This window comes from Mytilus californianus, unplaced genomic scaffold, assembly GCF_021869535.1.
Source record: "Mytilus californianus isolate M0D057914Y unplaced genomic scaffold, xbMytCali1.0.p SCAF_6, whole genome shotgun sequence".
In the NCBI taxonomy this organism is placed as follows: domain Eukaryota; kingdom Metazoa; phylum Mollusca; class Bivalvia; order Mytilida; family Mytilidae; genus Mytilus; species Mytilus californianus.
In genome coordinates this window covers 32,808,911-32,825,915 of record NW_026262712.1, presented here as the reverse complement: position 1 = coordinate 32,825,915, position 17,005 = coordinate 32,808,911, and the positions used below count along the sequence as shown (strand labels likewise).

Below are 17,005 nucleotides of genomic sequence, written 5' to 3'. Positions count from 1 at the left end.
CTGTCAAAACATAGACATCACGCAACACGTCTATTTTGTAATGCGACAATCAATATAACATATTCCAAGAGACCAGCTTCCATATATCGGTATGTTATATTTCAACATAATCAATCTATTATCTTTGATGAGTTTATTTCATTGGTATAATTGTTACAATTAAAATGATATGAAACAAAATATGCATGAACAAATCACAGATAATTGATCGGACTGCCATATCCCAAAAAGTGCATTGACGGAGATGACAATAATAGTTTTCGCATAATATGCGTAATTAATGCTGTCATTTTATTGTTCGTAAATCCCAAATAATTTGTTTTCTATGTCATCAATGATTTTGCATTTAACATGTTTAAATTCCACATCAATTACTTAAAAAATCTACTTGAACACACGTCGAAATGTAATGACATTATAATTCATAATTAGTAAGCATTTTTACTGAAAAGCAATTTTGAATATTTCTATCTGCTTCAAACGTTCCCTTTTCGTATTTATGACGTCATTATACTGTAGTCATTGGCCTGTTGTTCCGTTCAATATACAATATATTGACCGGCTGATGATCATATGATTTGTTCTGAAAGTCGTCTGTACTCAGTGTATTCCGACACCAACATCATACGCATCCTAAAGAAATAGTCGGAGTGTTTCAAAAATCAGGAAACTTTGAATAAATATTGGTAAGACTTGGTTCTCAGTTTGTTGTTATGACAAAGTTGAAGAACGTTGTAAATATTAATATGTATCTTTTTATGTTGTAAATAGTTATCAAAGGTACCAGGATTATAATTTAATACGCCAGACGCGCGTTTTGTTACTCCGTGTTGAAGGCCGTACTTTGACCTATAATTGTTACTTTTTATACATTGTGACTAGTGGAGAGTTGTCTCATTGGCACTCTTACTATATCTTCTTATTTATATCAACACCAATTTTTTGGTTCTAATGAAGAAAAAGGGGTTTTCCAAATTCTGAAATTGTTGATTATAATATTTTTTTTTTAAATACGGCACCTAAACAATACTCCCCCTTTCATTGGTATTCCTAAAGTGTCATCTACTTTTTTATTTTTCTAACTTTTTTGCCAGTCTCTCAAACGTTTTAATAACAATTATACTTGTCAACAAAAGAAAATATACTGAACAATGCTTTAAAATGATAAAATCTTAAAAAAAACCTTTGAAGATTCGAAAGCCACACTTGAGTCTTATAGTATGCAAACAGCATGCGCTTCTCACATACCAACTATCTATTATTAATTAATAAAGTTTTATATTTTTTCCATATGATATATTTAGTCATTCAATTGATAGAAAAAAACCTGCGTTCTAAATTGTCATGAACTATCATACACAAAATTTAAGTATCAACAATATATTATTTTTATATCTTTACACCTGATATTTTATTCAAGGTCATACAAGTGCATATGTTTTTATTATTAATAGTTGCAGATCAAAAACATATATATATATATATATTCCGACCGAAGAAGAGAAAATGTACCGGTTTGGTAAGAAATAGCATGTTTAATGTAATAATTTGATAACACCTTAGTTAACTTTTGTACATATTTGTGTATTCATGTATATGTGTTTTTATGTTTCTATATTATTATAACTATAAGTAGTAATCTTGGTACAACAAAAGCAGTGTGATTAATACTACTCATAATAGTAATAAATTCCAAATAATCCATTATTATTAAAATGAGACAAGGATTTTTTTTTTATGCCAACAAAACAACTTTTTTTTCGACTGGAAAAGTTGCGTCAAATTCAAAAGGTTTCATTTTACTAAGCGGACATTCCAAACAGCAATTTTGCCTTCGAGCAGTTTCCCGCTAGAAAAAGAGACTACGTGCACATAGAAAAAAACAGTTAGTTTGCGTATGTGCAGTTTCCCGCGGGGGATAAGGGTTTTCTTAGGTGATGATTGTAATAGTGGTTATTTAAGTAAAGTATGGTAGTCATAATAATAATAATAATAACAATAATAGTAATAATAATAATAATGATAATTATTATTATTATTATTCTTATTATTCTTATTATTCTTCTTCTTCTTCTTCTTCTTCTTCTTATTATTATTATTATTATTCACATTAAATTTTGACTAAGGCTATCATTGTAGATTATTTGAATATATGGTTTGCCCTAGGTTAGTCATACCAAAGCCACATATATTGTTTGTGTCTATATGGTGTATTTTTTGTTTTAGATTTAACCTCACCAGTAATGCTAAAACAAAACAAAAAAACATTAACGGAATGCTGTTTAAATTCTTGATTCGCTATGCATGTATAAATTGTCCTTGATTGAATAGCTGAAATCATTTTAAAGTCAACTTTGCCTGAGAAGAGTGGATTATTAGTTTCTTATTAATTTCTATTTTTACAAACAAGAAATTAGAAATATATATGTTTAAGACTATGCCATGGAAGAAGACGATAAGCAAGTTATTCCCTCGGATCTAAAAGTCTACCTAAAAACCCAATACTAGTGAATAAAAATAACAATTTACATGTGAAGCTCTGAAGCCTATTTCTAGACTTACAACAATACTGGCACTGTGCCTATTGTTATTGCACATACGTATGTGTGTCTTTGATACACAGACAACTGTTCAACGTTGTTTGTTTACAACACCTGTATCTTATGAGGAACTATTAATTAATTCCAATAAAACATTGAACTCGTCACTAAAAGTATGCCTAAAAGGTGAATATACGAAGGAAACAATCATTTACAATGGCCAGCAGCAAATGAATACACAAAGAAAATTCATGCAAATAAAGCATAACCTTATTCTGATAGTTGAAAAACAAATTTGCTTACCACACCACACTGACATTACACAGTAACCATTCCTAATTGCTGTACCATATCATAATAACACATTAATCTATATATACCAATTATTTTAAGAAACGTAACTTATACAGTATATGTGTGTCAACGTGTACACATCAACACAAGTCAAAATACACGTGCACTGTGAAGGTTTTCATAAATTTAATATTTTGATTTTGTTTTCATCTTAATACGGAGTAGTCGTGTGATTGCAAATGATTTTTTCCATGTCTGTTTGGCCTCATGTTATAGATTTGAAAAATGTAAATCATCGTCTCGCATGTATATGAATGATTTAGAAAATCGTTATAACATTTTTTTATGGTCCATCCCCTCCTCTCCCTTATGACACTTTTCAATGTTGCCTCTCTTTCCTTTTTAATAACTGAACACGCTTAGGGCAAGCGTATCCTATCTTCACCTGAAGGTCAAGTTAGGGTAACATGATTAAGGATTCAAATAAGATTGAATTATTGACTTGCAAGCCAATAATAAGTTTGCCATGTTTGGGATATTAATTTGACCAAATTGAACCAAACTGACTACTAATAGCGGAATAGTATCTCAATATTCCGCTTTGATAAATGTTTGAAACAAAAAAATATTGTACATTAATGTTTTGTTTACCTTGCAGCTAATCATGCTAATGGTTCGTTATAACACGATGAAATGAAGAGCAAATATATTTATTATTCAGTTTAAAATTTTCAGTAATAGCAATGATAAATATTTTATCTCAATTATTTTTTTTGTCTATTTTGCAATTACTACCTTTTTCTATTCCTTTGTAATTACAGCAGAACGGTACATCAGAGGTAATGGGCATTCTAAAGATCAGATTAACAATGACAGAAAACAAGTATATACATTTTATCATGTTCCTTCATATTGCATATACGATTATATCAAACATTTGTAACTGTCACAGGGCCTTTTGAATGAAACGTCATGTCGCAAGATCGCCCGGAAAAGCCGTTAAGGTCAGGTTTGACCATGTTAGAGCGACAAACAAGAAAAGACGATAACGTAGTCTCGTATTTGATATTGGGAGCGTTTTTATGAGAGAGGCCACGTTATCGTACAACTTACAACCATACAACCACTGCTAGCCATTTCGTACAATAAACCTGTCGCACCATAAATTACTTCAGCATTGACAAAGTGACTTCTAATCAAAGTTAAAAGACGAGCACTTTCTGTTTCACTGGCAAAGAATTTGATTAGTACATAAACATATAAAAAGCTTTACATAATAATGCAAAAAGCATTTATTTCGACATTGGACTTATATCGGGATGTAGGCAGAACTAATTTTAAATTGTAAAGAGTACATACAAGAAATAAAAGATATTCACTAATGTTGATAAAATGTTTTATTTCGAATGCAAGTTTTTGAGAAAAAAATGAGAATTGTAGATGATGGGTCAAACTTTTTAATAATAGCCTATGCCAACCTAAAAGGATTTTTTATTGAATTCAAAAATGAAAATTAGAGGGGCGCAAATCCACAAATTAACTTCTTTTTTTTTACATTAAACAGCTGCTTACCACTGGTAAAAAGGTCCTACTAGGGCTGTTGTTTTCAGTAATGGTGGTGTGTCTCTCTGTTTTTGCAACTTTGAAAGTAAAGACGACCAGGTATCTAATGATTTTTGTTTATATACAAAAGTGACATGAATCTGTTAGTCCAGTACTGAACATTACCATTCTAATCTGTGTCTCATTAGTGTTGACATGATTGGTAAGTCCATGACATATGTGCGCTCGAGCCGTGTGCATCATGTTTGATTTTCAAAGACAACAGGATAATCATCGTTTATTAAGACGAAAAGCATTAAAAAAAAACAACAGAAATGAGACAACTACATGTGTATCCGTCAATCATAGAACAAGGAACTAGAATGTAAAAGTACTGGTCAAAGCATGGCCTTCATTAATGACCAAACTATTTAGAAGCGTTACTATGAGAAAACCCTGAAAAACAGACAAAAAATCATAAAAGGAACTTTTTGAACTGATTTGAAAGCAATAATGGCAGACGGTAACCAAATACAACCACAGAAATACAAGATCCTGTTGTTGGACAGACACATAAAGAATTTGGCGTGGTTAAACGTTCTGTAATTTTATTTCAATGCTTTATCCAGAAAATTTCAAAACTTTCATTCGTAAGTTGTAACGTTCGTCGTGTAGTGTTGACGTTCACAGTGGTTTGGTTTTCATTATTTGTCATATATATGTATGCTGTGTGAAATAGTGAATACGCATCTGTGTAAGGCTATTTTATTATCTTTTAACCAGGTTTAATACACTATTTTCTACATAAGGAAATGCCTGTACCAAGTCAGGAATATCACAGTTGTTTTCCATTCGTCTGATGTGTTTGAGCTTTTGATTTTGCCATTTGATAAGGCAATTCATATCCACATTTTCAGGTGAAACTACTGTACATCGGTTTAAATTTCACAATCAATAGGTTTAAACCCCTCCACATTTTTTCTCGTTTCTCTTGTCGCGGATATCGGTATCGAACTTTATACGTCAATTTTAATCCGAATAATTGAACTCTTTTCTTTTTTAGTGCAGATAATCTAGATTTAAAAGTCAAACGAGAAAAGCAGGAGACTAAAAACCCTACAGTTACTGAACAACTGAAAAACGTTCTAGCTGGTAAAAAAGGGCAGGATTTCAACTTTAATATAGGTACATTTCCGTGTAACTTCTATGTTTAAGCAATTAATTGTATGAGTGTAATTTGTTGCGATAACATGTTGTTTATTACAATTTACACTTGTTTGCCTTAAAAGAAGGCCTTCACTCTTTCTGGCTCTTGTGTGATCGCAATAGAAAATTAGGAATGACAAATTGATCACATTAACGTGTTTGTGTTTAATGCTATTTTAACACATTTGGCTATACCATGATGGTCTACTTCATTGTGATTGAAGTCCTTTGATTGGTGAGAACCATCGAATTTCGGCAGAAAAACATTCTCCACAAGAGATTAAGATTTGAATCGAATTCACTTGCTCATGGCAGGGTTTGAAACGACAACCTCAGTAGTGAAAGCAACTGATAGCTCAAGATTGATTTGTTTGACCGCTCAATCACCGAGGTTGAACAATTTAAAGTCAGTATCTCATCAAAATGTCCTGTTAACTTGTCCTCTTTTAGACATTATTCTTATGTTGTAAATTATGCGTGGTTACGACATTTCGCTGATAGTTTATCAATCAAAATATATTTCATTTTTGTAAAGAGTGTTAACTTCCGGTGTTTAAAATCATTTTTGCGATACATATACATGTTGAAGTCTCAAATTACCTGAAACTATGAAATTGACAGGACAGATAATTGTAAACTAAAATGAGTGTTCAAGTTTAAGCCATTTCATATCCAAGTTGTTGAAAGACATTTCTATTCGAGTTTAACTTAAATTTGATTGTTTATATTCTGTTTTTTTTTTACATTAGGTATGAGAAATGATTTCAGGATGCAAGATTGTATAGGAACAAATTTCAAACAAACATTTCCTGATATAGACTATGCATTTTTCGGATATAACATCTTAAGGGGTTATCCACTGTCGAATGGACACGATCCTGGATTTACGTTCCCAATCTTTAAAACAGACTATAGTGAAGGGAAAAAAACGTCTGACTGCAGATACAGTATACCTCATGGACTAGTTGTTGTCCCTGATGTCTCGTGTATAACATCCTTTACTTCTTCTACTGCTCGGAATAAGTACGAGTTTTCCAAATCATTATCGTATACTGCTAATGCCAAAGGCGGTGGTTTTTTCGGTGTCAGTTTTTCAGCTTCTTATGGTTATAAGACTTCAACCTCGGAAATGTCAGCAGGGGAAAATGTCAAAATATTATCAACGGCAAAGTGCATTTACTACTATACTGAACTTATTCGGGAAAATCTTCCTCGTTTCACTGAACAGTTTTTAACATGGGTTAAAAAACTTGACAAATCAGACGACCCACAAACATATTTAGACTTTTTCCATCGCTATGGTACACATTATCCAACTTATACAACCTTTGGGGCTCGTCTCACTTACGAACACACCATGAAATTATCTGACTACCAGAAAAAAACAGAAAAAGGTACAAATATAGCTGTTCAGGCAAGTTATTCTGGATTATTTAGCGTGAGTGGGGGTTTTAACATGGACACCAATCAAAAGAAAGCAATATCGGAGTTTTCTAGCTCTGTTACAACTAGGACTGTGACTGTAGGAGCACCCCCGCCCGCAAATGGCGATGCCATGACATGGTCGTCCTCAGTCAAAGAAAGTCCGGTTCCTATGCAGTATGAACTGTCTCCAATGCATACATTATTTACTGATAAATACATGGGAAATTTGGGAGTTAATCACAAGAAAATAGCCGAAAGGATGAAAAATGCCACAACTGACTACTGCAAATATCTTCTTAAACGAGGAATTGTTGATTCCTGTGATCCACTTAAACCCGGTTTAATGCTCGAATACACAAGCCTTGCTTACTTTTACAATAACGTTCCGGCCAAAAGCGTAAGCGAATGCATTGATCTATGTGAAAACGAGAAGGACTGCATTGCCATGGCATACTGTACAGAGTGCACCACCATGTATCATAGTTTCCATGTTTGTTATATGTACAACCCAAAGAATAATCCAAAGGGTATGATAGGTAATTCCAAATTGGGCTCTCAACGATGGGACAGTGTAATATTCACTTATAAGATAGAATACTACCTACAGCTAGATAAAACTTCTATCAGGGGAATATCAAGATTACCTGCTACCAAAAGCATGAGAGTAACAGACAGTGCAGAATGCAAATGGCTGTGCATAAAAGACTTATATTGTGTAGCGTACACATTTTGCAAATGTCCAAAGAAGAAAAATAAATGTTTAACATATGCCGAACATAGAATACATGGACTGAAGAACGATAAAGAGTCAACCACTGTCTTCATTACTAGAAATCGTCGTCATTTGCTGGTGAAACCACCATGGAAAAACAATAATTGAAATGAAAATTAGAAACAAAATTCAAGCCTACAATTTACCGAGATAAAATTATCATTAAATTATCGCATATGATAAATTTTATTTTATTAATTTGAATTTTCGAAAATGCCAAGTAGTATATAATTTGGAACTTTTAACTTGAAGGGCCATGAAATGTTAATCAAACCTTTTTGAAAATTCCCAATCTCCATGTACAGATAGTACACGAGATATTTACGGGGTCAGTAAATTTCACATAGGGCTCCAGCTTCGTTCGCTTTCAACCTATATTGAATTTATTGTCTTACCTTCTTAGGTCACTAGCACATTTCGTAACTAATAGTAGAGACAAAAATAAACAATTTCTCATTAGACATGTTAGAAGGCTATCTAGTATATTAATATTACTTAAATCACATTTTTTGGGGACTTTTATGGCTTACTATGCGGTATGGGTTTTGCTTATCGTTAAAGGACATATGGTGATCTATAATATGGCAATCATACTACATATTTTTCTATATTTAACTAAAGCAAAACACGGACCTTTTATAGGGTGTTGTGCTTGCCACCAGTCTTACTTTTATGAGGTGGCAGTTACATTGAAAACGGTCACCAATCGATAATTAAAAGTATGCACCAAACGGAATGGATGATAACAACATTCACATGTTCTTAAAACAAATTCATTATAAACTGTTAATCAATGTGTGTTGATTGTCAGACTTCTTAAAAATACTTTTTTAGACTTGCATTTAAATCCGATATAAAATTAAGGTAAATCTACTACAATTGTAAATAGACCAAAATACTGTTACAACATGATATTATTATTTCATCGTCATCGTATGCATTTGTTAGCACGGTTGGCATGGATAACAATTTACTGTAAACCAAAACATTTTAGCAAACAATTTCAGTTCGCGACTTTCACGGATACAGAAAAGTGCAATTACAAATCGTCGAAAATATTCAAAATTTGGATCTCTCCTTATAAGAAAACTCCAAGAAAATAAACAAAAATGCGATTAAAATGATGTAGATGCAACATGAAGTATGTGAGATAACAACTGGGACCACGTAATCCTTTTAAAATATTTTCTAGCATACTTTGATATCATACTTTAAACCTCAAATTAATCCTTGCGATGAAGTCTTCATTTATAAAAGAAAAATATTTTGGTCTGTTTTATGATTATAAACATGTTAAAATGTGTATTTGTGATCAAGTTTCCGAATGCACTATTTTCCTATCGTTCATACTTTGCGAAGAACCACACTTGTTCCCTTATTAAATTCAGCGAAGACGATATCATTTAAAGATTAGACTTTTTGATCGACAACAAACTGTTTTAGTTTGGTTGACTGATATTTCAGCAGACAGGCGGTATCACAATGGGAACTTAATGTTTACCATTACTGGTCAGTATCCACCAGAGGTCAAATGACATAGCATTCAACAACTATATGTCACAGGACGGCTTTCGACATTGAGTAATACCCATACCGCTTAGAAAGCTATGAAAGGTCCCTAACTGACATATGTAAAACAATTCAAACACGAAAACTAACAGCCGGTGTATGTACAACATGTACAAAACAAAAAACGAAAAGCAAATATGGTATACAGCGACAAATCGACAACAACTAAATTAGGTTCCTGTGTATTTATAAAGTCAGTTAAAGAATATTGAAAAAAAAAGAATTATTGTCACATGTGATTGTTATTGACATAAATATTAGTAACTGTAGACTTGAAGACCTCTCAATTTATTCACGTTTAGGGACCAAAAGAACAGAAATTTTATGCCCTTGAACAATATTCTAACAGAATGGAAAATATTGGCACCTTTTGTTGATGGCGACAACAAATTTTACAATTTAAACTTAAGTTCCTTCCCTTTAATGTAAAACACTCCACCCTGAGGTATAAAAAGTACTCCATTATCAGGCCAGTACATAAATATTAATAAAAAAAGAAATATTGGACATAAAAATTAGTAACCGTAGACTTGTACATGCTGTATAGCTCTCATTTTATGTAAAGCTATTCATCATTTGACACCAAAAAGAACAGAATTTTAATGTCATTGTATAAAAGAGGGACGAAAGATACCAGAGGGACAGTCAAACTCATAGATCGAAAACAAACTGACAACGCCATGGCCAAAAATAAAAAGACAAACAGACAAATAATAGTAAAGATGACACAACATAGAAAACTAAAGACTAAGCAACACGTACTCCCCCAAAAAATGGGGGTGATCTCAGTTGCTCCGGAAGGGTAAGCAAATCCTGCTCCACCTGTGGCAACCGTCGTGTTGCTTATGTTATTACAAATCCGGTAAATAGTCTAATTCGGTAAGTCACATTCGTGAAAAGGGAAGGGTATTGTAGTTACGACATAAGGAACATATCCGATATCATCTGTGAAACGGTTATTCCATAACGGTCAACCAACTCGTGATGGCGTCCGTAATATTTACGAAGGGATGACTTCAACTTTACCATTTGGAACTCTTGGTTTAATAGCTTCCTTATAATATTATAACAAAATGGAAAATATTGGCTCCTTTTTTTATGCAAAGTTACAACAAATTTTGCAATTGTAAACTTAAATGGCTTCACTTTTATGTATAACAATCCATTCTGAAGTATAAGAATAACTGAATATTGGGCCAGTACATGAATATTACTACAAAAAAGTTTTTTTTTTGTGTTTTCGACATAAATATAAGTAACATAAGACTTATAGAGCTCTCAATTTGTGTAAAACTATTCATCCTTAGGGCCCATAAAGAACATAATATTGATGCTGTTGTAGAATTTTATAACAAAATGGAAAATATTGGCACTTTTTGTTGATGCGACAACAAATTTTGCCTTTTCAAACTTAAATTTCTTCACTTTTATATCTAACAATTTATCTTGGGGTATAAAACGTACTCAATCATCAGGCCAGTACAAGAATATTAATAAAAAATAGAAATATTGTCTCTTTTTTTATTTGTTTAACAGTAAACTTATAGAGCTCTCAATTTGTTTAAAAGTATTCATCCTTAGGGACCAAAAAGAGCAGAATGTTAATGCCGTTGTATAAAATTATTACAAAATGAAAAATACCGGCATCTTTTTTTTTTTTTTTTTTATGTGAAAATAAATTTTACAATTATAAACTTAAATTTCTTCACTTTTATGTCTAACAATCCATCCTGAGGTATAAAAACAACTCAATTATCAGGCCAGTACAAGAATATTAATAAAAAAAAAGAAACATTGTCACTTTTTATTGTTATTGACATAAATATTAGTAACTGTAGACTTATGGAGCACTCAGTTTGTGTAAAACTATGCATCCTCTTGGACCAAAAGAACAGATCCATTTGTAGGTATAAAAAGTAATCAATTATTAGACCAGTACAAGATTATACAAAACATAAATATTAGTAACTGTAGACTTGAAGACCTCTCAATTTATTCATGTTTAGGGACCAAAAGAACAGAAATTTTATGCCCTTGAACAATATTCTAACAGAATGGAAAATATTGGCACCTTTTGTTGATGGCGACAACAAATTTTACAATTTAAACTTAAGTTCCTTCCCTTTAATGTAAAACACTCCACCCTGAGGTATAAAAAGTACCCCATTATCAGGCCAGTACATAAATATTAATAAAAAAAGAAATATTGGACATAAAAATTAGTAACCGTAGACTTGTACATGCTGTATAGCTCTCATTTTATGTAAAGCTATTCATCATTTGACACCAAAAAGAACAGAATTTTAATGTCATTGTATAAAAGAGGGACGAAAGATACCAGAGGGACAGTCAAACTCATAGATCGAAAACAAACTGACAACGCCATGGCCAAAAATAAAAAGACAAACAGACAAATAATAGTAAAGATGACACAACATAGAAAACTAAAGACTAAGCAACACGTACTCCACCAAAAAATGGGGGTGATCTCAGTTGCTCCGGAAGGGTAAGCAAATCCTGCTCCACCTGTGGCACCCGTCGTGTTACTTATGTTATTACAAATCCGGTAAATAGTCTAATTCGGTAAGTCACATTCGTGAAAAGGGAAGGGTATTGTAGTTACGACATAAGGAACATATCCGATATCATCTGTGAAACGGTTATTCCATAACGGTCAACCAACTCGTGATGGCGTCCGTAATATTTACGAAGGGATGACTTCAACTTTACCATTTGGAACTCTTGGTTTAATAGCTTCCTTATAATATTATAACAAAATGGAAAATATTGGCTCCTTTTTTTATGCAAAGTTACAACAAATTTTGCAATTGTAAACTTAAATGGCTTCACTTTTATGTATAACAATCCATTCTGAAGTATAAGAATAACTGAATATTGGGCCAGTACATGAATATTACTACAAAAAAGTTTTTTTTTGTGTTTTCGACATAAATATAAGTAACATAAGACTTATAGAGCTCTCAATTTGTGTAAAACTATTCATCCTTAGGGCCCATAAAGAACATAATATTGATACTGTTGTAAAATTTTATAACAAAATGGAAAATATTGGCACTTTTTGTTGATGCGACAACAAATTTTGCCTTTTCAAACTTAAATTTCTTCACTTTTATATCTAACAATTTATCTTGGGGTATAAAACGTACTCAATTATCAGGCCAGTACAAGAATATTAATAAAAAATAGAAATATTGTCTCTTTTTTTATGTGTTTAACAGTAAACTTATAGAGCTCTCAATTTGTTTAAAAGTATTCATCCTTAGGGACCAAAAAGAGCAGAATTGTCACTTTTTATTGTTATTGACATAAATATTAGTAACTGTAGACTTATGGAGCACTCAGTTTGTGTAAAACTATGCATCCTCTTGGACCAAAAGAACAGATCCATTTGTAGGTATAAAAAGTAATCAATTATTAGACCAGTACAAGATTATACAAAAAAGTTTTATCTTCAATTGCAAATTTTGTGTTGCAAATAATAAATGAATGGCTATCGCATCTAAAATTACATTACATTGCATATTTTTGAAAAGTTTTGAAAAGAAAATATGCCAAAATTATATACATGTAATGCAAAACTGTATGTAGATGTGAAAATAATATTTAAGACAGTGCCAGGAGTAAGTGGTCAACTGTTGACAACATTCTTTACGGCAAATTTACCTTGGTCAGACTTCAAGAAATATCATGAATCTGAAATTTTGTTTTCGGACCACGTAATCGTTTTAAAATCCATGTCCACTGACTGTCAAAAGAATTTACGCCTCCGGAAGAAATATGTACAGTTTTGTATTTTCAATAAATTTGATACGTGTCATATCATACATTGTAATTGTTAATCTATATACTTGTCGAAAATGTGCAGTTAGACATTTTTACGTAGTCATGTGATAAGATAGGTCAGTGTATCCAGGATACGATGCCAATCTGCGTTAACTCGCGTTTTCTACAATTAGTAAACGTGCGTTTACCTTTTACAAACATAGAAGATGCGCCTTTTTCGCGTTAACGCGAATGTATACGTGAAAGTAAACGACCAATTACTTATTATATCTACTGAAATTTTTAAAGTTAAAGCGGCGTTTACATGAAGTGCACGCGAGTAAACGACGCATTAACCTTTTCGTCCGTCTACATGTAACGCTTGGTCTGCACCCAACTGTACGCATTATGAATAAAACAAAAGTAAAATAACAAAAATACCATACTCCAAAGAAAATTAAAAACGGAAAGTCCTTTATCAAATGGCATAATCAAAAGCTCAAACACATTAAACGAATGAAAAACAACTGTCATATTCCTGACTTGGTATAGGTATTTACTTATGTAGAAAATGGTGGATTAAACCTGGTTTTATAGCTAGCTAAGTCCCTCACTTGTAGGACAGTCGCATAGAATTTCATTATATTGAAAACAATGTGTGAGCAAAGCAAACAGACATGATAGGTAAAATGTCAAAAATTGGGGTACAGCAGTCAACATATTGCTAAAATCTAAATCACTATAAAAACGAACAACTATGTCAACAAATAAAAACAAAATGGCATATAGACAATCTATAGACAAAGCACATAAGCAAAAATGAAATACAAGAATACAAAAAATTTCCATAGCACAATAACACAATGGCGGAATGTATAAAAACCGAGCCACGCCAAAAGGATATTACCAAAAACTGAACTTAACAGTCAAGGTTGAAAATATACAAAGACAAATAAAAAGAAGACTATAAAACATACCTAGGATGATAATCAACGTCAGTACCTAGAATCTATACTTCAGGACCATCATGTATTATTTGTGAAGTTGATACGGAATATTTATCAACAAGGTCTTGGTATCTTCCAGTGAACTTTAAAAAAACCAAGACGAAACGTTCTTTGAAATAACCTGATTCATCAACTTTCTGCTCACACACTGGTGACGTCTGAGTAGCAGCTGTAAACCCTTGATTACCCAATGAGTTTGGGACATGTTTATCCCATATGCAGGTGAAGTTGGTATATTGCTGCTAAGGTCGGGAAAATATATCATTTCAAAATTAAACAGTAAAGGTTGAAAACTACATTGACAATTACAAAAAAACACGTTATTAAGATGATAAACAACGTAAGTACATAGGGTCTATACTTCCAGATATTCATGCATTATATTTGAAGTTGATACGGAATGTTTATCAACAAGGTCTTAGTATCTTCCGATGAACTTTGAAACAGGACGAAACGTTCTTTGGCATAACCTGGTTCATCAACTTTCTCGCACACACTGGTGACGTTTTATAAAGTCTGAGTAGCAGCTGCAATCCCTTGATTAGTGACATGTTTATCCCATATGCAGGTGAAGTTCGTATATTGCTGCTAAGGTCGGGGAAATATATCATTTCAAAATTAAACACTAAAGGTTAAAAATATACAAAGACAAATACAAAAACACGTAATTAAGATGATAGACAACATAAGTACCTATAGTCTATACTTCAAGACCATCATGTATTATTTTTAATGTTGATACGGAATATTCATAAACAAGGTCTTGGTATCTTCCGATGAACTTTTTAAAAATAAAGGATGAGACGTTCTTTGACATGAAGATCTTTTTCTTGACACAAGAATTCTAATTATAGTCAGTCAAAGAACATCTATTGAAAAAATATTTCGGCAAGTTGGCATCATCTCTATGATCTGAATATAAAATAAAAATAAACAATTTCATAAACATAAGAAATATTTCAGGACTGTTTGAAAGCATTAAAAAGGCTAACTGATATTATTCCCCATCAAAAAAGAAAGAAAATTAAAACAAAATTAAAACAACGTACCTTTGAATATTGTCTTTATCAGTATTTGTATTGATGTTCTTTTCAATAGTTTAAAATATAGCTTAATATGTATTGTTTTACAGTAAACTGTCGATACTTATTCTGAAGTTAAAAAAGATAATGCTTTTTCAAGATTGTATATGTGTATGGCTTTGAACCAATATTTAGTAACTGCGAAAATCACAAATAGGTAATTTATTTCCTTTGTTTTTTTATAAGAAGTTTTTCGAACTTCATGTCGATTCAATGAGTAAAGCCCTTTTTAACTCACTACCACATTTTGTTCTTATATCGTGTTGTTTTACCACCCTCTCAAGTTAAGGGAAGAGCGTTCGCACATGTTTAACTTCGCAATATTACTTATGTGCATGTCCGAAGTCAGAAACCTGTAATATAGTTGCTGCCGTTGGTTGTTGTTAGCCCTGTCTTTTTATTTATTGTTTTAGCATTAATCATTGAGTTACTATGGTTTGAATTTTCTCTCATTTTGTCATGTCGGAACTTATAATAGCTGGCTATACGGTATTGGTTTCGTTCAATAATGAAGGTTCAAAGAATACGTAAAGTTGTTTCATCCAAGTCCTGTTGTTTCAACGAAAATGACAAACTGATTAAGCGTTTTAACAGAAACACATTTTGTAGTAATTGAATTCCATAGCAATCGTATATTTCACAGTCTACACCTAAAGGACCAAAAGTCTTCAAAAAAGTCAATCTAAAAAATATATTGCCTTTACATATGATAAAAGGTGTATGAATAAATAATTATTTCTTTACATAAGAATTCTGGTAATAGTTAATCACACTTCTTTGTTTGTCAACTGTTTTGCCAAGTTCCTTAATTTCTATGATGTAAACCAATTTCATAAGCCTATCTCATAAGCCTATTTCAAATCATAATAAGGTGAATTGATATGCCTATTTCAAATCATAATAAGGTGAATTGATATGCCTATTTCAAATCATAATAAGGTGAATTGATATGTCTATTTCAAATCATAATAAGGTGAATTGATATTATCCGTCAAATAAGACAGAAAATATTGTCTTTATTTGTACTGGTATTGGTTTTTTGTTTAAATTAAAATATGACTTAATAGGTATTGCTATATACATGTTATAGTAACGAACACTTCTGGTCCTACATTCGGTCAATACTTATTCTGTCGTTAAATAAGGTAATGCTTTTCTCAAACTGTATATGTTTGAACCAGCTCGCAGCAAATGCGAGATTTGGAAATCGGTAATTTGTTTATTTTGTTTTTTTATGATTTTTGTTTTTTTGCTTCAACAAGTCAAGCCCTATTCAACTCATTACTTAAGTTTGTTCTTATATTGTACTGTTTCACCACTCTCCAAAGTTAGGAGGATGAGCGTTTCCATATATATGGGGTCATGGATGGATACCCCATATCCTTTGTTTTTCTATTATGTTTAACTCCTCCATATTACTTATGTGCGTGTCCGAAGTCAGAAGCCTTTAATTCAGTTGGTGTCCTTTAGCTAAATATTATCTTTTACATGGTTGGGTTATCGTCTTGGACGCATACTTCACATTTCCTTTTTAGCTCACCTGGCCCAAAGTGATCTTTTCTCATCACTTGGCGTCCGTCGTCCGTCGTCGTCCGTCGTCGTTAACTTTTACAAAAATCATCTCCTCTGAAACTACTGGGCCAAATTAAACCAAACTTGTCCACAATCATCATTAGGGTATCTAGTTTTAAAAATGTGTCCGGTGACCCGACCAAGTAACCACGATGGCCGCCATGGCTAAAAATAGAACATAGAGGTAAAATGTAGATTTTGGCTTATATCTCT

The 17,005-nt window shown here is 32.2% G+C and overlaps 1 protein-coding gene across 1 annotated transcript; it reads left to right on the top strand.

The window, feature by feature from the left end:
- Positions 1 to 7,963, top strand: LOC127704996 (uncharacterized). Its single transcript, XM_052209243.1, has 6 exons — positions 1 to 89; positions 1,455 to 1,519; positions 3,656 to 3,717; positions 4,399 to 4,496; positions 5,440 to 5,561; positions 6,332 to 7,963. Exons 2-6 carry the CDS (start codon positions 1,507 to 1,509, stop codon positions 7,885 to 7,887), a joined length of 1,851 nt encoding a protein of 616 aa, XP_052065203.1. The 5' UTR covers positions 1 to 89; positions 1,455 to 1,506; the 3' UTR covers positions 7,888 to 7,963.
- The last annotated feature ends 9,042 nt before the right edge of the window (positions 7,964 to 17,005 follow it).